At 53.2% G+C, this 23,727-nt stretch overlaps 1 protein-coding gene across 1 annotated transcript in view; it reads left to right on the forward strand.

The window, feature by feature from the left end:
- The window catches only part of CNGB1 (cyclic nucleotide gated channel subunit beta 1), a gene marked incomplete at its 5' end in the record, with an annotated part of 64,397 nt that overhangs the window by 21,226 nt on the left and 19,444 nt on the right, over positions 1–23,727 (forward strand). The window contains 12 exons of the mRNA XM_082712547.1: positions 656–668; positions 2,335–2,602; positions 5,872–6,031; positions 8,799–8,906; positions 11,189–11,346; positions 12,341–12,496; positions 13,796–14,004; positions 15,035–15,085; positions 15,356–15,442; positions 17,005–17,069; positions 17,892–18,014; positions 23,099–23,240. Coding sequence (XP_082568673.1) covers positions 656–668; positions 2,335–2,602; positions 5,872–6,031; positions 8,799–8,906; positions 11,189–11,346; positions 12,341–12,496; positions 13,796–14,004; positions 15,035–15,085; positions 15,356–15,442; positions 17,005–17,069; positions 17,892–18,014; positions 23,099–23,240 — 1,540 coding nt within the window. The remainder of the gene's footprint in view (positions 1–655; positions 669–2,334; positions 2,603–5,871; positions 6,032–8,798; positions 8,907–11,188; positions 11,347–12,340; positions 12,497–13,795; positions 14,005–15,034; positions 15,086–15,355; positions 15,443–17,004; positions 17,070–17,891; positions 18,015–23,098; positions 23,241–23,727) is intronic.

A 23,727-nucleotide genomic window follows, 5' to 3' on the forward strand; every position in this document is an offset into this window, starting at 1 on the left:
TACCCAACTACTTCCGGGGCCTGGCTGGGCTTTGTCTACTTTGTTTACAGGGGGATTTTCAGCTGAGATGCCCCCTGGACAAAGGGGAGCAGGGTGGTGGGTACTGCAGGGCCTGGCTTATACCAGGGGTCAGGTGGGGTCAGGGAGGGCCTGGGGTGACATGGCCATGGGTGGGGAGCAGCCGGTCCCGTAGGCCAGTCCTCACATGGCTGTGTGACCCTGGACACATCACCTCTCCACTCTGGGCCCATAAAATGGGGCTGAAAACCCCTCCCCATAGAGTCCCACAGAGTCGTCCACTGTGAAGGGCAGTGCCCAGGTGGGGGGTGCTGTGGCCGCTGCTTGGTCCCCACATGCACAGAGCTGCATGGGAACACCCCCCGCTCTGTGCCAAGTCCAGGTGCGGGGGCCCAGGGCTTTTGGGTGCCCTCCCCTCTACATGGTGGGGGCCATCTCCTGGGTGCTCCAGCAGCTGGAGGGGCAGGGCCTGACCAATCCGGCAGAGCAAGGAGTTGAATAGGGGCCCAGGTGACCTCTTGAAGACAGATCTCCCAACAGGATCCGGGCTGGCCTGGTGCGAGGAGGGGCCTTGATGGTCCAGCTTTTGTTTCCACTTTCCTGTCCGCAGGAGCTGCCCAAGGAAGAGGCCGTGACTGTCAGTCCAGAAGGTAGGGGTGTGCTGGGGGTGGGGGGGCAGGGCACAGTGCTTTGATAGATGATACTTTCAGGCTGGGGGCAGCCTGGGGACAAGGGCACTCACCACCCCCATCTCTACTGTCCCTACACCCCTGCACCTGTCTCATCTCCAGGCAAAACCCATCCTCTGTGTCTTGGGGCCACATTATCAGAGCTTGGTGATGTATTTCAAAGGCCCCAGGGGAATTGCGGGAGGCTCTCGGGACGCCAGCAGGCCCGTGGAAACCCCACTCCCAGCCAGCCCTTTCTGCCCCCCACCTGCACTCGCTGGGAACGCAGCTCTCTAGGCTACCCTCTAGAGAGGGGTTGGATGAAACGGAGCATCTCTGAGTCAAAATTGGGACCCAAGCTTGCAAAGGACCCGTCCTGGACCCCGTGTCTTGATGAGCTTTTCCTTCCTGGGCAGATCCCCAGGCTGAACCCAGCACATGCACTTTGCTCTTTTTTGCCACTCCCGCTCCTGAACCTGAGAACTCCAGTCTTGGTGTGGTAAAGTCTCGGGGAGCCACGCTGAGGAGCCCCAGGCAGACGGACATGGAGCCCTGGCCTTGTGAGACTCCATGCTTCTCAAGTCACCCTGGGAGGCAGAAAGACCATTTCACAGATGAGAAAACTAAGGTTCTGAGTGGGCAGGAAGTGGCTGAGCACTCAAGGCCACAGAACCTGCACTTCACTCTGGGTTCCTCCTTCCGCCTGCTGTGGGACCTGGAGCCAGGCCGTGTGACCTCTCTTAATTAGAGAAAGACAGGGCAGTCTTTCGTAGTACCTGCCTCATAGGGCAGTTGGTCAGAGTGGCAGGGGGACAATGTGTCGAAGGTACCCAAAGCTGTGTGGCACCGAGGCAAGAGGCCATAATGGTGACCAGCCAGCCAGCAACAGACACAGGACTGACACAGGACACAGGTGTCCTGACCCCAGGTGTCCCAAGTTTGCTCCCCATCTGATCTTTGTTTTTTTTTTAAAGATTTTATTTATTTATTTATTTGACAGACAAAGATCACAAGTAGTCAGAGGAGGAAACAGGCTCCCTCCTAAGCAGAGAGTCTGATGTGGGGCTCGATCCCAGGACCCTGGAATCATGACCTGAGCTGAAGGCAGAGGCTTTAGCCCACTGAGCCACCCAGGTGCTCCCCAATCTGATCTTTGAAAAGCACCTTCTTCTTCTTCTTCTTTTTTTTTTTTTTTTTTAAGATTGTATTCTTTTATTTGTTTGAAGGAGAGAGTGCACAAGCAGGGGGAGAGGCAGGCAGAGGGAGACGCAGACTCCCCACTGAGCAGGGAGCCCCATGCTAGACTTGATCCCAGATCATGACCTGAGCCGAAGGCAGACGCTTAACGACTGAGCACCCAGGCATCCCTGATTCTAACTTTTTCTGTCTGAGGTGGGAAATGCTACATGTGGTTGGTTAACAGAGAAGCTCAACAAGGTGAGGGGGTCCGATGCTGTCCCTTGGAGCTGCCGAGTAGACCAGTCAACGTGATTTGGCGACACATTCAGTGTTCACTCCAGGGACACAAACAGTGTTCGGGCATTAGGGGCAGCTGCTGCAAGCACAGACGGGCACCGGTCGGGTCCAAGTTGGTGCTGGTGGGGAGAAGGCCTCCCCACCTCCCCCAACCCTGTGTTCCTGGTTGCAGTCCCCAGGGTCCCACACCTGCCTGAGCCCCACTGGCCCTAGCACCATGACTCAGCCAGGCCAGGATGTGGAGCTGAGTCGCCTGGTACAGGACCAGCCGCCCGGCCAGATGGCCCCAGGGCTTGCTCCTCCAACCCTGGCAGAGCACCTCCCCAATGTGCCCAGCTACCGCCCCTCAATCACTCGCATCCCCGTCCTCATCTCCCGGAGGACGGCCTTGTCCAACTCCAACTTCGCCAAGGAGACCAGGAATTCCGTCCGTCGCCTAGGTAGTGTGATCTCGTGTACCCAGCATGCTCGCACGTGGGCTGTGGGCTCCTGCATGGCTTGGGCTGTTCCCTGCATGGGTGCCATGGTCCAGGGGTGGGATTAGCAGTTGAACTAGAAAACCACCCCCTCTTCCTCTGTTGATCAATGCCTTTATCTTGCTTCATGGTGACTTAAGGGGTATTAGTCCACTTATCTCTGTACCTAAAAGCCCATAATTAGCAGTTAATTTTTTTGGGTTAAACATTGCATTCTGCAGATCATCATTTTTTATAGGTAGTCAATCACACCCTAGTTTAAATAAATTACTAAGATAGCTAGACTAGGAGATCTGGGTGGAGAAAGAGAATAAATTGAGGGCAATGAGGCAGAAGTGGAATGTGGGGACCCATTTCAGACAGAATCCTACCAATCCTGAGGATTTTCTGGGACTTGGACTTCCTGGGGATTGTCAATACCCTCCCCCCGCCGACCCCTGCCGCCAGCAAATCCCATTTTAGGAACAGAGAGGCCCCCAGGTGGCTGCAGGCCAACTAGGAAGGGAGGCATCTTCAGGGGCCAGTGAAAGAGGGTAAGTCTGGATCCTGGTAGCCCTTGGGCTCTGCTGCTTGCTTTGGGATAACAAGAGGACTCAGGGACAGCAGGGTGCTTCTGGACTAACCCCTATCACTTTCTGCTTCAACTTAAGCCAGACCCACCCTCTTTCCCTTTTCATTTGTTTATTTTGGGGGGATAGTGTGCTAGGTTGCCTGTGAGGTCAGTAGACAGGCAGCATTGAACATTTCATGAGTAGAGATCCACTGCTGTCTTCTCTCCCTGGCTTGCAATAGGCACAGAATGAGGGCGATCAGCCCCACCACAAGGGTTGACGCCCCCCAGGCTGGGTCTTCTGGGCAAGCCCTAGATCTACTCACTCTTGAGTGTCCCCTAATTTCCACCTCCCCCACAGATCCCTTCTGAATTTTTGCTATATTCTGTACCAATTCTACTTTGATTGGCTTGCCATTTTTCTTTCAGTGGAATCATTTTTTAAATTTAATTAAGTTTATTCAATCAGGAACCTTTACTATTCTATTCCAGTGGGCAACCAGCATTGCTTGCCATAAGTAGAGGGCATAAATAGAAATAACCGCAAATGAACTGAAAACCAAGTCATGCGGACAATTTCAGCAAAGGGCGATGGCCTGCGCAAGGCTCCCAGGGGAGACCTGCCCTCTTAGCCACAAAGGTGTTAAGGCTGAGGAACACGGGGCTGAGACTTTGTCTCTGTGCATTCAGGAGCTAGAGAGGACTGAAATGGGAGAAACGTTCTCATTCCACGTTTCCTTTGTCATGTCTGTGCCATCTGAAGTCACCATGTGTCCTCCCTGGTCTCTGGGAGCCTCCCCACTTGGGGAAACAGTCCCACTGCGGGGTTAGGACCATGGGCTGATGCAGCCATGGTGGTACGGCCCACGATGGTGTGAGATGCTGCGGGTATGGCATGGTAGCCCGTAGGAAGGGCGCTATCCTCGTGTCCAGGGTGCTGCTTGGCCTGGAGCAAGCTTTTGTCCAAATGGAGACCTCTGCGTGAGCGGGTCACCAGCCTCAGGACAAAGGAAGAGGATAAATTTTAGAGCCGAGTCAAAATCTTGGCTCTGCGGCCGGTTCCTTCACTGCTCTGTGCTTCAGTTTACCCACAAGATGGGGACGACAGTAACAGTGCTCTTCTAGAAGGGCCCGGAAAGGAGAAAGAATTAATCTATATAAAGCACTAAGAGTTTAGTGAAATGGATGGCAAGCATGGAGGAAGGGCTTTACAGTAAATATGACTCTTCTCTCAACCAATTTAATCATGCCGTGTTATTCTATTTTTCATAATGTGATTTTTGTTCTAAAACATGAAACACCGGGCTTAGGGGTTTTCCTCCATTCCTGGGGGCGACAGAGGCTGCAGAGTCTTGCTCAGGGTGAGGCAGGGTGGGGGAGGACCTGCCCCCTCCCAGGCTCCCCAGGATGGCATTATGGAGGCTCTGCTGGGGGCAGTGTGGGGGCGCTGAGCATTTTGGACAGCCCCCCAACCCCGGCCCGGTCCGGGAAGCTGGTTGAAGTCCCTCGTGCCTTACGCTCTCTCCTGCTTTCCACAGCCCGGGGAAATCTCTTGTTAGTCTGGCAACACCTCTTCCTTAAACGTTTAGAAACTTCTCTATTTCTGCTCGTCCTCTTCCTCTGAGGGCTTAAGGCTTAGTAGAGCAAATGCCAAAAGGTCTTGCTCAGCTTCCCTCCTAAGCCACGTTCCACAAAGTGCTGGCTTTTCCCCATGGTGGCCATTTAAAAAGAAAGTCGAGCCTCCAAGGGCTTCAGAATGCTCCCTCTCCTTGTTCTGGGTACAATGGGCCTGGCTCTCGGCGAGTCGTCCCCACCAGGTAAGGCCGAGAGAGGGGGGCCCCGTCTCGGCCCCTCAGCGTCCTCTGAGCTTTGCCTCGGGCAGGCCTGTCCCCACAGTCCCTGGGGTGGGTGATAAAGACTGAGGCAGGGCCATCCCCAGACTTGCAAGGGAGGACCCTGTCCTGGGACGCGGGACCCAACACACGGGACCCAGTACCAGGCCTCTCAGAGGTCAGGAGAGGAGTTGGGCTGATGGATTTCAGGGGGTCCTGGCAAGTCCAGAAACAAGGAGGTACCAAAACACATTCCCAAACAAGGGTGACACATACTTCAAGGGTAGGCTGTTATCCTTGATTGCGAGGAACTGCCCAGTGTCTCCATTCAAGGCCCTTCAAGAATGTGAGGCCGTGTGCCTTTGTGACCCCCACTTTGGGATGGGGAAACTGAGGCCCAGAGAGGGGAAGCACTGAGGCTGTGCCAGGCCAGGCCCTCAGACTTGGACTCTCTCAGCCTCGCCCTGCCCTCTCTGGGTGCTGCTCTCCGCCCCCCCCGCCCCCCCCGCCACTCCTGCTAAACCCCAGGTCCTTGAGCCTTCCCTAGGCCCTGGGAAACCAGAGCTTGGGAGACCTGGACTCCAGACGGCGCTCCAGAGCTTCTGTGGCCTCAAAGGTGTCATGGCTTCGTTTGCAGCTCCTGGGCTGGTGTCTGGGGTGGCCAAGGGCCTTGGAGGCCCCCGGGATCTGCATTCTTGCACCCCTGCATGGAGCTCTCCGGTGGGCCCCACTGGGAGGGGAGGCTCTTGGTGGCCCGTCCAAACATGCTTTCTGTGGCTTTATTCAGAACAGAGCAAAGCCCTTGGGACCTGGCTTCTCTCTCTGACTGTCCTCTCCTCCCTCTCTCCAAGTGCCGGCTACAAAGGAGCTCCCGGAAGTGCAGGTGGAAGATGCGGACGCAGCCCACCATCCCCTCATCGTGGAGAACCCACCCACACCCGAGCTGCCACCACCCTCTCCTGCCAAATCCGACACCCTCGCGGTCCCGGGATCTGCCGCAGGGTCTGAAAGGTCACCTTTTATGTTTCTCTTGGGCTTCTCACAGCACCGTGCCCTCTGTCCATTTGGCAGAAGGAGAGACTGAGGCCAGAGTGGGGAAAGCAGCTGGCCCAAGGTCACTCAGTGAGTTGGTGTCAGGGGATTATGGCCCCATTTCCTGGTGGGTCAGAACTGGACTATGGCCCCTAAACCTTGGTTTAGGACTCTATAAAGAGTTCTCCAAGGAAGTCCTGTCCCAAGTACTGTCAGCTGTAAGATAGAAGGTGGGTAACAAATGTGATAAGGCTTACTTCCACCCCCTTGTTTTACTTTAAAATAAGGGAATGCAGATACCAAAAAAACACTAGAAAAATAAGCATCCCTTGTCCCACTATACTACCTTGTCTATGGGGCTGATGGTTTTGTGTGGTTTTCACTGGAGGGGTGACTTGGATCACATTTCATTAGAGACCACATCTGACCTTCCTCCAGCTCTGTGTGTCAGAATGAACTTCACAAATCCCTTCTTGTTGGACATCGTCCATAGTGGAGCTCTGGACATCTTTTGCGCTTCTTTCTGTCCTTGGGCTCCTTTCTCAAAAGTGGGAATCTTGGTCAAGGTTGTGCACATTTTTATGCTTCTTGATAGAAATTTGTTGCACGATTGGAGTTGGTTTTGAACAGCCTGAGCCAGGAAAAAGAGAGTTCTTGTATATAGCTGTAGGCAAACTGTGAAGTGCAATTCAATGCTTTGTGAATGACTGCATTTAAGCTGCAGGAGAGCTGCCAGTGCTTCTCCTGTGGTGGTTGCACTGGGAGATAGTTCCTTTTTCTTGATTCATCATTGCTATCGTCCATGGGTCCTTGAGGACTCTCTCAGCCAAAGTAAAAAGCCTGCTGTAACAGAGATAGCTAGATGTGGCCAACTGAGGCCTCTCTGATTTTAATGTGAAGAAAAAGTAATAATCTCATCTAGCCTTGGAACACAATTCACTGTCCCATTAATTCTTTTGTTTCATTCATTGAACTATGCAGAACACAGCAGAAACAAACAAACAACAAACAAACAAAAAGACAGAGCTAATATTGTTACAGACATCTGGCCTACCTCTCTCTGTTTTCTTTTTATAGGCTAGGTTGGGCGTGGATATCTGGGCACAGAGTGGGGAGTAGGCTCCTTTGGGGATAGAATCTAAGCCCTCTGCCTTAGGGCTGTTTATGGGATGGGCCTATGAGCCTTCTCTTGTTCTTATTATTCACTCATTCACTCATTCATTCATTCATAAACATTTATTGAACTTCTTTATGTGTCAGACTCTCTCTGGGTGTTGGGGGACGCATCACGGAGAAGCCTGACAGAGGCCTACTGTCCCAGAGCTGATGTTCTGGTGGGACTGAGATAGACAATGAACAGGGAATTAAATAAACAGACAAGACTGTCCTAGAGAGCTCTAAGTTGAACCTGGCTTTGAGAAATCAGGGGAACCTCTACCTGAGTCTTTGCCTGAGCTTGACCCCGAGAGGGGAGAATTCTGATACCTGACTTGGGAAGCCTATGGGACTGCCTATGGTCAGGGGTGGAATGAGCATTGTGGGCAACTGATAGGCACCAAAAAGCCATGGAAATCACAGACCCTGATGGAGGGGCACATGGGCTGGGCCCTGCCTTGTAGCTTAAAGCCTTGGTTTGAGGTGACTCCCATCTTACTACATACTGATGTGAGGCTTGAGGCAAGCCAGTGAACACTCCTAGTCTTCTGTGTTCCTACTGTAACCTGGAGATAGACACACCACCTATTATAAGATTGCTGGAAGAATCCAACGAGCTAACTCGTGCAAGGTGCTCTGCGCAGGGCTGCACACGAAGCAGGGCTGTGGAAGCCTGGCTGCTGGCGGAGTTCCACACTCTGGTATCTCGGGCAGCATGTGCCCTCCTGGCTCAGGAGAAGGCACCAGGCCGGGCGCAAGAGGACTGAGTTTGGGTCTCACCTGTGCAGATTCTGGCCTTGGTGTTCACGGTGGGGATTTTAACTAGAGTGTGAAGGTGAATCCGTGAGTGTTGCCATTTTTGGTGAGCTGGCAGAAGGCCATAGGATAGTTTCAGAGCCTCCTGGAATAAAGGCAAGACAAGGCTGCACATCCCTCCATCTGTTCCCTCTAGAAGCCTCTGAGATCCTGAGTCGAGATGGTTGAGGATGGGCAGAGTGACAGGTAAATTCACACCCAGACACCGTCAGCTGGGACTCCGATGGCTCCAGATGCAGAGTCCTGTGGAAGACGTGGACTAAATGACAGGGGACCCCGGGGAGGATTTGCTCTTCCTTTCTCAGACAGGGAGCCTGGAAGGGGTGTGCTAGGAGGGGAAAGCAGAACATTTTAGCTGAGGCCCCACTGAGTCCTGAGTATCTCACTGAGTTGAGTAGATCCAGTTCCATTTTACAGATGGGGAAACTGAGATGGTTCAGAGAGTTTAAGTCACTTGCCAAGGTCACACACTAGTGGGAAGCAGGACTGGGATGCAAAATACAGTTTGCCTGATACCAAGTCAATGTTGTTACTTTTACACTAGGACATTGAACAGATGTAGAGACTGAGGTCCAGAGGGCGACTGTGTCCCTTCCCTCTCTCTCTTTTTCTCCTTGAAGGCAAGTGAGGACCCTTTGGCGGCACCAACACCCCCGGCCCCATTTCCCCCCGCCCAGGGTTCAGCCCTGGGTGATCTGCAGCGGTCAGGATTGGCTCCCTTTTCCCTGTGGCTCCTGCCCTCACTGAAGGCCCCTCCATGACTGTGTCCTTGCAGGAAGAGGCTGCCCTCCCAAGATGATGACGTTGAAGAGCTCAAGGCACTGCCACCAGCTGAATCACCCATGGTCGCCTGGTTGGACCCATCCAGCCCACAGGGCACTGAGTGAGTGGGGCCCACCCGCAGGGTTTCAGAGGGTGGTTGGAAGTCTGGGTGGGGATGAGCAGACAAGGAAAGAGGGTTGGGTTGGTGGGGGAGAGTATGGATGTTTCTAGAACCTTCCACCACTTTGCCAACAGCTTCTGAGCAGTAAGACAGAGCTGGGTCTCCTGTCCAGGCTGCTTCTGACTGGCCTAGCGGTTCTGTACAGTCTGTAAAATGCACAGAGGCTTTGTTGTAAAGGAGAGAGAGGCTCCTGGCCCCTCAGCCAAGGTTGGGTCCTGGCTCTAAACCCCTGAGAAGGTCAGCAGGGAGAGCGAGGACCACAAGGATCTCCAGGGGTCTGAACCCAGGGAGCTTGTTAAAAATACAGATTCCCGGGGCACCTGGGTGGCTCAGTGGGTTAAAGCCTCTGCCTTCAGCTCAGGTCATGATCTCAGGGTCCTGGGATCAGGTCCCGCATTGGGATCTTTGCTCAGCAGGGAGCCTACTTCAACCCCACTTCTCTCTGCCTGCTTCTCTGCCTACTTGTGGTCTCTGTCTGTCAAATAAATAATAAAATAAAATCGTTAAAAAAAAAAAAAAAAAAGATTCCCAGCTCCCAGCCCAGACCCACTGGGACAGAAGCTCAGACAGTGGGCCCTGGGGGACTGACATCTTTATAAGCCTTCAGCTGATTCTGATTATAAACTGGTCTGTGGGACAGTGTTTAGAGGCCACAGTGACGGCACTGGGACCTGGGGTCTGTGACATCTAACTACTCCAAGGGCTGGGCCAACAGAAGATGTTTTCTGGAAGAGTCTGGGATGCCTGACTGATGGTGAATCCCCCGGCCCCAGGCTCTTGCCTGGGACCCCCATCCTATTCCCAGCCTCAGCTCCTAGAGGGGCCACAGGAGGCACTGGACTTTCCTGCCAGCCTTCCCCCCTCCGCCCATAATTGCTGTGGAAAGTTCAGAAAAGTTAAAAGAGAAAGAAAAAAAATCCAAACCTCACCCATAGTTCACTGGTCCATGTGAGTATACAGTGCAATTCCATCTTATGCAGTAGGGTAAGGACAGGGTCAGAGTTTAGTACCAGAAAACAGGGCAGGAATCAGTTATAGCAATAAAAATTACCCTTGAAGCCTCTTAAGGAGTTCAGCGTGGGGACCCATACATTAGCGAGGTAGGTTCAGCTGCTATAACAATTAGACCCCACAGATGCAGTGGCTTAAGCAACACAATGTCTCATTTATCATAATCATGTCACCAGACACCTGTTTCAGGTCAGTGGTGGGTTTTCCTCCAGGCAGTCATTTAGGGACCCTGTTGGCTGCAGCTGTGCCACCTGTGCGTAGCTTCGGATCAGCCCTAGACGGAGAGAATGCCAGACAGGGGGCCCAGAGATGCACACAGCAAGTCCACTCACGTTCTTCTTGGGGGAGCCCGCCCGGCCACCCTCACGGGGAGTTTGCGTCCCAGCGACCACTCCTCACGGGCGGGAGCGGATGTGGGCAAGCAGTTTGCGTCTCTGCATACCCGTGTGCCCTTTTTTGTTGGGGTCCCCATGCTGCTGGTCCCCAGCTGCCTCGTCAGGTGAGCACCTGGGGACTAGGGGGCTTGATTGCCGGTGCCCCCATGTCAGAAAACAGATCGATGTGGAAACACTAGGATTGTACTCAGCTCAGCATGATGGTCAGAAGGATGCCACTCAGAGGACAGCTGATTTGCAGCCTGTCTCAGCCCACCCAGAGTGCTTGCCCCAGGCTGACTGGCGCCTGGGGCAGACTCACATTCATTCTCTCTGTGTCCATCTCTCTGTCCATCTGTCTCTCTTGCTGTGAGTACAGACAGTTTAAATTCCTAGAAGTTAAAAGGATATGGAATGGATCTGCACTGTTTTTTTCCATCAACTATTTCCTGAGCCCAAAGCATAGCCCTGGCCCCTCTTTGATCTGTCCCAGACGCCAATCTCCTGGGAACCCCAAACTGGGGCTGACCGTCCTGACCCGAGTTCCAAGAGTTTCCCCCTAAATCACAAGTGGGATCAAAGTTTTCTCAGAACCGCCCATCGGAATCAGATCCTGTGTGGTACATTCTCTAAAAGCTGGGCACCCAGGTGCGAGCCTCAGACTGAATTTCCTCCTAGGAGCTATTAAAGTGGGTTTGATGTTTCTGGTGTCAGAAGGAAACTGGGGCAGCCTTTGCCTCCTTTGGGCTGGATGGCATACAAAGGCTGCTCGGCTGTTGCCCAGGGGCATGGGGGTCCCTTCCCATCCAGCCCGCTCAGCATCAGGTGTGTCCACAGTGGCCAGGATCGTGCAGCCTCGGCGGCCAGCCAGAACAGCGCCATCATCAACGACCGGCTCCAGGAGCTGGTGAAGCTTTTCAAGGAGAGGACAGAGAAGGTGAAGGAGAAGCTCATCGACCCTGACGTCACCTCCGATGAGGAGAGCCCGAAGCCCTGTAAGCCCAGAGCTGGGATGGTTCAACCTGCCATAAATGGGTCCCCTAGAGCCCCTTGTAAGCTCATGGTGAGGGTACCCCCAAGGAAATGGTCGGGGTGCTCCCCACTGTCTGGATTTTTGGGTCCTGTATGTACAGCTTTAGCTATGGAACCAGGGGAGTGAATAAGGTCAAAGTTGTGACTGATGATCCAATCGGATTTGGCTCCCCCACCCCCCCGACAGGGCAAGTACTTCCTCCTCGACCCTTCTGGCCCTTTCCCACTGGCAGGCAGGTGGTCCAGCCTGGGTGGGATCTCATGGCCTTATACACAGATGGTGTCCCCCCCTCCCCCCACTTTTCTTTTCAGGCTTAGTTTTTGGAGGCCTCATTTGCAATAGTCTCATGGAGCTTCCTGAAAGTTTCATGCTTTCCAGATTCCAGGAGGAAATGAGAGAAGTGCTCTCTTGTCAGGGAGGTTTTCCAGGTCTTTCCAAAGGAGGACTGTACCTTCGAGCTCAGGGCGCTAACAACTGACCTAGCAGGGCCTGGATCCACAGTTCTAAAGCTAGAAACAACAGTCATACCGAACCTACAGAAGTCAATGCCTAGGTCACCAACGCCATCACCTTTCTGCTCTGAAAAACCCAGAGCAAGGTTTCTCTGGTTTCTGGCTCTTGGGGGCGGTGTTCTGGGGTACGAAACGCCCCTAGCCCTCCAAAGAGAACCAAGGGGGTCCAAACACAGATGCACAAACAGACTTCTGAAAACGCCTAACTTGCCCAGAAACACTTCATTCTGGGCCATCCCTGAGAAGCAGCTTCAGCCTGGCAGCTGGTAAGAGTATCCGGCCAGGTGCCGTGGACTTTGTTGTGGACAGCACCTGGGCTTCCGCACACAGAGCTGACAGCAGGGGATGGGGGGCCGCCAGGGTCTCTGCGGCTCCAGGTCCAGAGTCTGTGGTGGTTGCCCTCTTTCTGGAGCCTCTCAGATGGTCCCCCATGTCCTCCTGCAGCCCCAGCCAAGAAAGCCCCGGAGCCAGCCCCGGAAGAGAAGGCGGCTGAGGCCGGGCAGACTGAGGAGGAGCACTATTGCGACATGCTCTGCTGCAAGTTCAAGCGCCGCCCCTGGAAGTCCTACCGGTTTCCGCAGAGCATCGACCCGCTGACCAGTGAGTCTGGGTGGGACCGGACCAGCCGCTGCTGCCACTGCGTGCTGTGTGAGGGCAGGGGACCCAGTGAGAGGAGCCAGGGGTGGGTGGGTGGGGGAGAGCGAGGGAGCTCTCTGAATAAGAACCTGAATAGGAACCTACCATCCCTGAATGGGAACCTACCATCACCCTCACCTGACAGAGAAGGAAACCGAGGCACGACTGGTTGGTGGCAGACTAGGAGCCCTACCCTAACTCTTGCCCTAGTCTGCCTTCTACTCTGCTCTCGAGGGTCCCTTCCTGGAGCTGCTGCTCTGAGCAGAGAAGGGCAGAGATTCTTCTGACATCTAAAGTGAATTCCCCTCACTTCGCTTTTATTTTTTTTTTAAAGATTTTATTTATTTATTTGACAGAGAGAGATCACAAGTAGTCAGAGAAGCAGGCAGAGAGAGAGAGAGAGAGGAGGAAACAGGCTCCCTGCCGAGCAGAGAGCCCGATGCGGGACTCGATCCCAGGACCCTGAGATCATGACCTGAGCCGAAGGCAGCGGCTTAACCCACTGAGCCACCCAGGCGCCCTCACTTCGCTTTTATGTAGCCCATGTTCTCTTCCTTGGCAACGACAGCCCTTTCTATGGGCACAGCACTTTACAGTTTATGAAGCTCCCAGCCTTTCTTAGCTGACCTCTCCTTGTGCCTTCCCTGGGGAGCAGGGCAGGTGCCAGAGAGAGACATTCCTGTGGTCACACAAGAAGTCCTGGGGGGACAGGACGCCAATCCTGGTGTCCACTGGGTCTCTAAAATGACCACATGACCCATGACTTCCATCCATGCACCCACCCACCTGTCTGTGCCCATCTTCCAGGCATTAGTGTTGTGTATTTATTAAAGCAGGAAATACATTTTTGGAAATATTTCAATGAGAATGAGAGCGAACATGCTTTCTAGTTAGCTGCCTATTATCTAATACACCCCATCCCCCCGCTGAGTACTCTGGTTTATTAGGCCTGGCAGTGATTTATTTTTAAATCAGAGATAGTTTTACATACACACACAGGCACACAGGCAGACGCACACACACAGACACACAGGCACAGGCACATACATGCACACACGCAGGCACACAGGCACAGGCACAGGCACACAGGCACACGCACACACACAGGCACACAGGCTCACGCACACACGTGCCTACCCCACTTACAGAAGTACCACATCTAGGAATAGACTCGTGGAAAGGATGCCCTCCCCTGATGCTCCTGCGAGGAGCCGTCCTCCGTCCGATGTTCTAGAACAGTCCCGCCCCCTGGCTCCCCCACAGACCTGATGTACATCCTGTGGCTGTTCTTCGTGGTGCTGGCCTGGAACTGGAACTGCTGGCTGATTCCCGTGCGCTGGGCCTTCCCCTACCAGACGCCGGACAATGTCCACCTGTGGTTGCTGATGGACTATGTGTGCGACCTCATCTACCTCCTGGACATCACTGTGTTCCAGATACGCCTGCAGTTTGTCAGAGGGGGAGACATCATTGTGAGGCCCGGGCAGGGCCACACCTATCGGTGTGGCCAGCGGGGACGGGTGGGGGGCGCAGCAGGGCCTTCGGGAGCCCGACCAGGGCTGCTGCTGTGATAGACGAGACGAAAGAACAAATCTCGGGGATGTGCACCCATGCTTGTTCAAATTACACACCCCAAACCCTGCTCATGGGTGAAGGGGCTCCTGGACCACCAGGTGGATCTAAAGATGGAAAGCGGGCCAGGGAACAACCTTCAGACCAACCTGGTACAAATCCCAGCTCTACCACTGATAGCTCTACAGGCCCCCTCTGAGCCTCTGTTTTGTCATCCTAAAATGGGAAGACTCATTGTTCCCACCTCGTAGCGTTGCAGGGAGGGGGAATTGAGATGATGTCCACAGAGCTCTTCAGCATGGCGAGCAACATTTCCTGGGGGTCCTGCAAAGAACACACTGCCTGGATCAGTGTAAAACCATATGCCCTGGTCAGGCCCCACTCCCTGGGGAGGAAACTGAGTCCTCATTTTGACTTGGCGAAGGCAGAGGGCCCAGTCCCTGTATCTCTGTGCAGGTCACTTCCCCAAATGTCACCCAGGCGGGGGACTGCTCCTCTGTGTGCAGGCGGGCACTTGTTGTGTCTCTAGAACAATTTAGAGGAAAGAGAATTCCCTGGGCAGCCTCTTCCCCGGGCCTGATGAGAGCAGCAGCCGTTTCCTCGGAAAACCAGGTTACAAAGTGTCCAGTTAAGACCCATGTGCTAGGAGAAGACCCTAATATTGACTCCCCAGCTAGGAAGTTGGAATCTAGCTGGGTGACTTTGGACCAGTTCCTGCTCTCCGGGAGGTCTGCCCTCCCCCCTTGCAGACCTGTGGACCCTAAGGCTTTCTCTCCCCAAAGCTCAGCTGCCCCCCTGAGGCTATTCCTCTGATAAGAAAGTGGAAACTCTGCAGGGATGTCCAGGAGGCTCCCCTGGGGTCAGGAGTGAAGCTCCGCGGGCCATTTCACAGTCAGCATTCCATCACAGTCAGCATTCCGTTTCTTTCAGACCGACAAGAAGGAGATGCGCAATAACTACCTGAAATCTCGTCGCTTTAAGGTGTGTGCCAAGGGTACAAGCTTCCGTGCACCTTGAAGGGAGGTGTGGCTGGGGACTCTGGGTGCTTTGGGGCCAATGTGATGTGAATCCCACCAGAATCCCACTCCTAGGCACAGGGAGGTTTGTGGGTACAAGGCTCTCTGCCCCCTGGGTGCATTCCGACCTCACCCTTCCGCCCAAGGTAGAGACCCTATCATTCCCCCACCCCCCACCCCCCACCCCCCTGGGGCTGCCTGTTTTATACTCTGCGGTGTCCCACGGGGATTTCAGATGGACCTTCTCTGCCTCCTGCCCTTGGACTTGCTCTACCTGAAGTTTGGTGTGAATCCCCTCCTGCGCTTGCCCCGCTGTTTGAAGGTAGGCTTCCCGTCCAGGGCCTTCAGCTCTCCTGTGCTCTGCACTAGCATCATGATGTCCTCCCTGAGCAGCACTGGGGAGCGGGGCCGGGAGGGGTGTCAGGGCGGCCCCAGAGGGGATGGGAAATTCCCTGAAAGTGTTAGAGCTTCTTTACTGTGCTGTGTGTTAGGGATTTGTTCCAGAAGCTTAAGTACATAGTCTTCAACCCTACGAGTGTTGTTAGTACCAGCATTTGACCAGAGAGGTTAAATAACTTGCCCTAGGTCACACAGGTCAGAAGGAATAGAGTCGGATTGGAACCTAGGCAGTATGCCTCCACTGTGTGTGCCTTCAGTCATTACAGAAACACAAGAGAGGGACTTCTGCTTTATGATGGTCTGCATCTCAAAGATGGGGACACCGAGGCTTGAAAACCTTGGGTGACTTGCCCAAGGTCACAGGAGCCAGGAAGTACCCAGGATAGATTTGGATGTGCAGCCTAATACCTGTCTCATTGTTCGTTGTTGCTCGGCGTCATGACAGTCGTCCCTCCTGCCACTGGGGCAGAGCCAGTGTCCCAGTGAAGGTGACACAGTGTAAAGGAGAGACCAGGCAGTGGTCCGTGTAGTGTGACCAGGTTGACAGCCAGGTGGAGCTCTTGGAATCCCCCAAGTGGGATTTCCTGGCAGACCAACTGTGGATCCATAAACCGAGTTTTACACCCCCCCGTCCCGCCCATAGTGATGGGATTCGTATCTGGTGTTTAGCATGACTCAGGACAAAACTTGGAGCCTCAGGGGAGAGAGAGCCAAGCCCACAGCCGCCTGCATCCCACGTAAACTCTGGAAGGACTTCAGGAGGGCCCCTTGGAGGATGACCAGCTCATGGCTCGGGGAATTTCCCCCACGGTCATTCTCCAATGTCCACAACACGTGTACCGTGTGGCCACTTTGAGTATGCTCTGGGATCGAATCCTGCCTCTGCCACTTAGCAGCTGTGTGCTTTGGGCAGCTGCCTCAATGTCACGAAGTGCCCGTGTCCTCTCTGTAAAGGGAGACTGGTACCACATACCTCACGTGTAAATTAGCAAGAAAGTCATGAATAGAAAGTGCGGCCGTCAAAGGTGCTCAGTAAAGAAGAGAAGCTACTATCACGCTTTTATTATAAAAACAAGCCTTTGAAGAATCTAAGTAAGCGGCGGTAGGGATGCTGTTTCTTTATCAAATGGTTTCCTTCATAAGCAAATGTTGCAAACAGGGTTCTTAACCTGAGAAGCGTCACCCCTGAAAATGTCATGATAGGCTTCGGGAGGTTTCTGGGAGCCCCGCACACATATGCAAACTGTGAGAACAGGACTAGGCGTAGTTTCTAGGGGAAGACAGGTCACGGTTTCCCACGGATTGATAAAGGGAGTTTCTGGCCCCCACCCCTCAGAGGGCTCCAGACCTCTGATGTTGGACGCTCACTGTCCAGCCTCCTCTGGGGGGCGCTGCAGAAGGAGTCGTCTGTGCTGGGGACCAGGGGAGGCTAACACCGCACGCCACGGGTGGTGGGCCGTCCTGATGCTTTGCTCTTCCTCCCAGTACATGGCCTTCTTCGAGTTTAACAGCCGCCTGGAAGCCATCCTCAGCAAAGCCTATGTTTACAGGTGAGACACGCGTGCACACACACGCGCACGTGAGCACACACACAACACAGGCTGTTTGTGGCAACAACAGAACTAGGCATTCTCTACTCATATTTCTTCCCCTTTTAAGCTCCTCTGGCCCCATGGGCCCCAGTGCTACCGGAAGCCAGGCCTCTTCCTGGCCCTTCTTTGAAGGGATGTTTGTTTTTCTAGAGAGCCAGGAATGTCCCATTTCCCCCAATTGTAAGGAGGGCACACAGAAGTTCGTGTGCATGGCTCACCTCTATTTCCATGGAGCCAGGCATCATTTTGATCTCAGCTCAGGGAACTGGGCCCCTCAATCCTGCTCGATCACAGTGGGTGTGATTGTAAGGACAGTGGGCCCTCTCTCAATGCTGGAGAGTGGGGCACAAGCCCAGCTGGGCCACGGGCAGGGGCAGAGCTTCTCCACGTCGCTCACGACATGGTCCTTCTCTGCACATGTCTGTCCCTTCCCGCCCCCTCCAAGGCTACAGCTCCTGCTGTCCTTCACACCCCCAGAACACCCAGACTCTGGCCTTGACAACTTGCCATTCACACGCCACCATCCCTAGCTGGCAAAGTCTCCAGCAAGCATGTGGTTGGCGCAGTCCATCCAGCCGAATGTCCATCCGGCCAGGTGTCTGCCAGGTGTCCATCCTGCCAGGCAGTGGGGCCGGACCGTGACATTCCATCAGGGGCATGACCTAGGCACGTGTTGGGGGTGGGTAAAGGTGGGTTTGTTCCCTGCAGTCCCTACCCTTGGGGCGAGAGACCATGGCCACCTGCTCCGCCACTGTGTTCATGCGTGTCCTTCCTCTGCAGGGTGATCAGGACCACGGCTTACCTGCTCTATAGCCTGCACGTGAACTCTTGTCTGTATTACTGGGCATCAGCCTATCAGGGCATCGGCTCCACTCACTGGGTTTACGATGGCGTGGGAAACGGGTGAGCCACAGTCTTCTTCCTGGGGCTATAATTCACTGAGGGTCCTGGAAAGAGGTCCCATTGCTGCCCTGTTGCTGAGGCTGTCGTCGTCCCAAGGAGCCACTGACATGAGGAAGTTTGAGGACCACATCTCTGTGTCCTCCCTGAGCTAACATTTCCTGAGCACCAGCCATGTGCCAGGCAGTGGGGGGCACAAACAGGAACAAGACTTGCTAGAAAGGCCCTTTCAGCCTCCTGAAGCCTAGGAGAGTTGGCAAATTCGCCTCCCATGTGCATCTACTCCTTTATCCCATGGACAAGGCCAAGTGGGAAGGAGGCCAGAGCACACCTCTCAACATAGCTCCCCAGGCATCACTAGCCATGCGGGAGCTGGCAAACAAGGCGAACCCTACTTGCCAGTCCAGAGAGCTGCCACACGTGTGGGACATGCTCATGTAGTGACGAAGACAATGGTACTACTACAATCATAGCAGCAAGCACTTAGAGCAGAGAATGCTTATTCTGCACCAGCCCTGCTTTAAGTACTGCACACAGTAACTCACTTAGTCCTTCTAGTCATCACTCGAGATGGGCACTATTACAATCACAGCAGCAAACACTTAGAGCAGAGAATGCTTATTCTGCACCAGCCCTGCTTTAAGTACTGCACACTTAGTCCTTCCAGTCATCACTGAGATGGGCACTATTATGAGCTAACTATCTTATAGAGTGGGTAGCAGATGGGAAGTCACTTTCCAAGGTCACATAGTTAGCTCATAATTTCCAGAGCTGGAATTTGAACCTGGGGCAGCGTGGTTGCATTCTCAGCCAGTGTACCATCTGCCTGGTGCTGGAGAGGCATGGGCGTGGGACCATCAATTCCAAAAAGTCATGTTTGATTTTGGCCTTGGTAGGTGGGAAGAAGGGGCAGAGAAACTCTGGGGGAGGGAGCAGCTGGAAGAGAGGTGCAGAGTTGCAAAATGGCGTCCTTGTCAAGGCTCTGGGAGCTATCTTGTGTGGTGGCGGGGACTAACCAATCCAGTGGCCACTGACCACAGGGCACAACCAAGTCCTCAAAAGTCACTATGACTGAGATGGGAAATACACACAGGTTCAGAAGACATGAAGAAACATGTCAACTGCCTTGTTGCTCACGCCTAAAATATTGGTTACATGTTGAAATGATATTAACGTTGATATTTTGGGTCACTAAAAAACATTATCGAAATTAATTTCACCTGTTCCTTTTGCTTTTGCAAAAATGTGACAACTGGAAGATTTTAAGTTACATAGGTGGGTCACATCGTATTTTTACAGGATAGCGTGGTTCTAGGTGATGGGGTGTCAGTTTGGTTTTTTTTTTTTTTTTTTTGCTGTTCTTTGTTTCATATCTAGTTCTAGGTGATGGGGAGCCAGTGTGGGGGTTCTTTTGTGCTGTTCTTTGTTTCATATCTATTTATCCTGATTATTGAAGAAGGATCAGGAACATTCCTCACTATATTTCTTTCTTCTAAGATGCAGTTCCTTCTAGGACACATTATTGAGTCAATGTAGCTTTTTGGAAAAAAAGAGAAATATTACAGTAAATGGACACGTAGTTTGTAAGATCCATCCCAACTTTAGAAATGTGAAAATGTGGAAAAGTATGTCACCCACAGAGATATTGAATAACAGAATATTGTGCATATTTGTTCATGATTAATTTTTTTTAAAACTACAATACTGATATCCTCCCCATGGAGAGAGGCCCGTGTTTATTTAATCATGCCCTCGTCCCCGGGCACTGGAGGGTCTCCAGTTCCTTAGTCTGACACGTGATGCTGCAGTGAACATCTTTGTATCTGAATCTTTGTCCTCTGGCCTGATTGTTTCCTCAGGATAAATTCCCAAAGGGGGATTGCTGGGCCAAGAATAAGAACATTTTTAAGATTAAAAAAAATTATCATTCTTATAATTAATACACTATTTTCTTAGAGCAGTTCCAGATTTCCAGAAGAGTTGGTAGGAAAGTCCAGGGAGTTCCCGCGGGCTGCCATATTTTTCAATGTCAGAGGGATATGGAAGGATAGCCCGGCTCCTCTCTCCCTTCTTGCCTCCATACCTTGGAAGCAGGAAGATGACAGGACCCAGGGGGGATCTCAGAAAGGTGACTCTGCTGGTGATGGCTGAGGAGAGGATGGACTCCAGGGACAGGGGTGAAGCTGAGGAACCAGTTAGAGACAAAGGTTTTGTGTGGTCTGGGGGAGGGAGGGCAGTGCGGGAAGGGAGGCCGAAGTACCTGGGTCCAGGTCAGGGGTGTGAGCCTGGAGAGGCAGGGCACAGGCTTAAGGGACAGGAGTCCAGGGAAGAACAGAAGATGTTCATTAAAACTCACTCTGTGTCGGGGCGCCTGAGTGGCTCAGTGGGTTAAAGCCTCTGCCTTCGGCTCAGGTCATCCCAGGGTCCTGGGATCAAGCCCCACATCGGGTTCTCTGTTCAGCGGGGAGCCTGCTTCCCCCCACTCTCTCTGCCTGCCTCTCTGCTTACTTGTGATCTCTATCTGTCAAATAAATAAATAAAATTAAAAACAAAAAAACAAAAAAAAACTCACTCTATGACCTTGGCCAAGGCTCTTCCCCTTTCTGGGACTCAATTTCCCTTCTCCAGCCTGAGCATAGTAGTACATTCAGATTTCTTGTGAGGAATGATAAACTCATGTGTGTAACGTGTCCGGGTCATGCCTGATGAGCTATGATCATTCTTTAACCCATTTTTTAAAATATTTTATTTATTTATTTGAAGACAGAGATCACAAGTAGGCAGAGAGGCAGGCAGAGGGATAGGGGGATGGGGGGAAGCAGGCTCCCTGCTGAGCAGAGAGCCCAATGTGGGGCTCGATCCCAGGACCCTGGGATCATGACCCGAGCAGAAGGCAGAGGCTTTAACCCACTGAGTCACCCAGGCGCCCCAGCTATGATCATTCTTATGCGGAAACCAGCATACCAGGAGAGGGGCTGCTAAACCAGAATCCAGAGTTGTACGGGGGTCCCACCACCACCCTCCTGGAAACTGGAGCTTAATTTTGAGGACATGCGGGCTTCCCTAAGGAGAAGGTGGCTAGCTTTCCTTAGATCCTCAAAGGGGTTTGTGCCCCAGAGGGCTGAGAACCCAAGTCCCAGGACTGGGCCTGGCATCCCCATCATGGGCAGGCCTGGGGTGGAAGGGGAAACAGGGAAGGGAGGACAGGGGAGAGCTGTCAGGGACTTCTTTCTGCCAACATTGGAAGGCGCACGCTGTCTTGGCAGTCCTACTCTTCTCCAGATGAAATCCGACAGGGAAGCCCCAGTATCTGCAAAAAAGCACAAAGAGTGAAGGATCCCTCCTGAAGTCCAATATCACGGGTAATAATCATTTTCAAAATAGTGACCATTTGTTGAGAGTCTGCTCTGGCCCAGAGGCTTGAGCACCCAAGTTCTCACATATCTGCCTGGCTTGGAGCGGGCAGGGGTCCCCACAGACCCAGTAGCATTGAAGACAAGAAGACTTCAGGGAGGCCCCTAAGACCTGCCCTGCCAACAGAAGATTCCTTAGTCAGAAAGAGTTTGGGGGGTGGTCCAGGAGCACCCGCTAAGCTCAGTCCCTGCTTACGGCTGCTTTGCACGCCCTCTGGTGGCCAGGGACAGTATGACGGGGGCTTCATGGGGGAGCCGCGTGTTGTCCGGAAATTTCTATGCACCAGGTGGTGAATGAGGTGCAGGTTGGTGCAGCCCCCAGCCCAGGCCTCCCAGCTAGTGGTCAGAGGCAGAGCCCCCCCTCCAACATAACTCGCCAACAAGCTCTGGGCTTCCCCCTCCCAGTATTCTTTGCACGATTTCTTGCCTGTCTGCACTAGATTGTAAGCTTCTTGAGGACACTGGTGAGTCTGTTGTTCCCTAACCGCAGGCATGTGGCAGGTACCAGTGACAGAGAAGGCTGAGAGCCCGTCATGTCCCAGGCATCTTTTTCTACCTCATTTTGTCCTCACGATCACTCTGTGGTGCTACTGCCATGTCCACTGTAGGAGAAAGAAGTCGAAGCTTGCTGAGATTAGTAATTTGTCCTCATTAGGCGGCTAGGAAGTGGCAGAGCTGGGTTTGAGCCCAGGCAGTCCCGTCCAGAGCCCATGTTCTAACTATGACTCTGCAGTACTAGCTGGTGAACGGAGCCCGGGGGAGGACCCGCTTGGTGTCATCCCCAGACTGGGTGATTTGCCAGTGGATGATGGTCTTGATTTTGGAGCTGAGCAGGGACCTCAAAAATGTGGATATATCAGGACACTGGGGTCAGGGCAGGCTCTGGACACCACCTGTGTGCCCAGGTAGGAAGATAGGAAGGCACAGGAAAGCCAGCTGGGATTATCTTGTCCTTGAGCCCTGCTGACCTCACCCATTGCTGACCCCTGGGACGGCCAAGCCTGAAGGTGTGAACAGATGTATGAGGGACTCTTACTCCTCTGTGATAATGAGATAAGCTTAGGGCATCTCCCATGCCCATCCCTCCCTTCCCGGGTTCGTGCGCCCACGGAGAGGCGTTACCAACTGTGAATGACGGCTCACAGAGGCAGCTGACAGCCTGAATTCTAATCCCAGCTCTGGACCTGGCCTGCTGGTGACCATGAATGTTTCCTTTGCCTTCTGGGGCCTCAGTTTTCCCATCTGGAAAAGAGATGGGCAGGGGAGAGGGTCAGAAAACGTGGTCCTTGAGATATCTTCCAAGTTAGACATTGCTTTCGGTTTCTGGGAACCAACATGCCAGGATGGCAAAGCGAAGGTAGTGGAAATTGAAATAATATCAAGGGAGTCCAGGCATCAGAAGTCAGAAGACCCTGGTCTACCCTGCTGCCAAGTCTTTCTAGTAGTCTCCTGGAGCCTCAGTTTCCCCATATGTAAACAGAGGAGATAGCACGCCTCTGTATCTGTGCATGTGCTCTGCACACCGCGTGCCCTGTGGCTGTTAGGCTCTTTTCCTCGTGCGTAGAAATAAAGGGTTTTCTTTTCTGCATACTGCACATCCATCAGAGCCAAGCCACCCAGACTCAGCAAAAGGGGGCCTTTGCTGACCAGGTCCCCTTCCTCTTCTCTCTCTAGTTACATTCGCTGTTACTATTGGGCTGTGAAGACCCTCATCACCATTGGTGGGCTGCCTGACCCCAAAACGCTCTTTGAAATCGTCTTCCAGGGCCTGAACTATTTCACGGGTGTCTTCGCTTTCTCTGTGATGATCGGACAGGTAGCTGGCTTGCCACCCACCTGCCTGCAGGGCCCCTCTCCCTCCCACTGCTGTCAGAAATGTTACCAGCTGTGGTCATTTCTTTTGGACTAAGTCTAGGAGAGACCGCAGGACTGGACTCAGGAGCCTAGAGCTCTAGGACCTGCTGGGTGAAGGGGACGGGGTGGAGGTCTAGGTCCCACTCTTCTCTACGCTGGCTTCCGCTGGAAAGGTCGGTCCCTTTGGGATATCTTTGGAGAGCTAGGCTGAAAGACTTTCGGCAAAGGCTGGGGATTTGGGTTGCTCCCCTGGAGAGAAACCCCTGGGGGTGTCTAATGTGCAGGGGTGCATCTCCTATTCTAATCATTGCCTGAAGCCACAGTCCCATGGCCTCAGAATCTAGTCCTGTCACAAGGAGTAGTACACCAGGTTCACATTTCCTCCAGTGAGGTCGAAGTGGCCCCTGGCACCGAGGGGCCAGGTCAGACCACAATTAGCCTGGCCCAGC

This window comes from Mustela nivalis, assembly GCF_964662115.1.
Source record: "Mustela nivalis genome assembly, chromosome: 18".
Taxonomy (NCBI): domain Eukaryota; kingdom Metazoa; phylum Chordata; class Mammalia; order Carnivora; family Mustelidae; genus Mustela; species Mustela nivalis.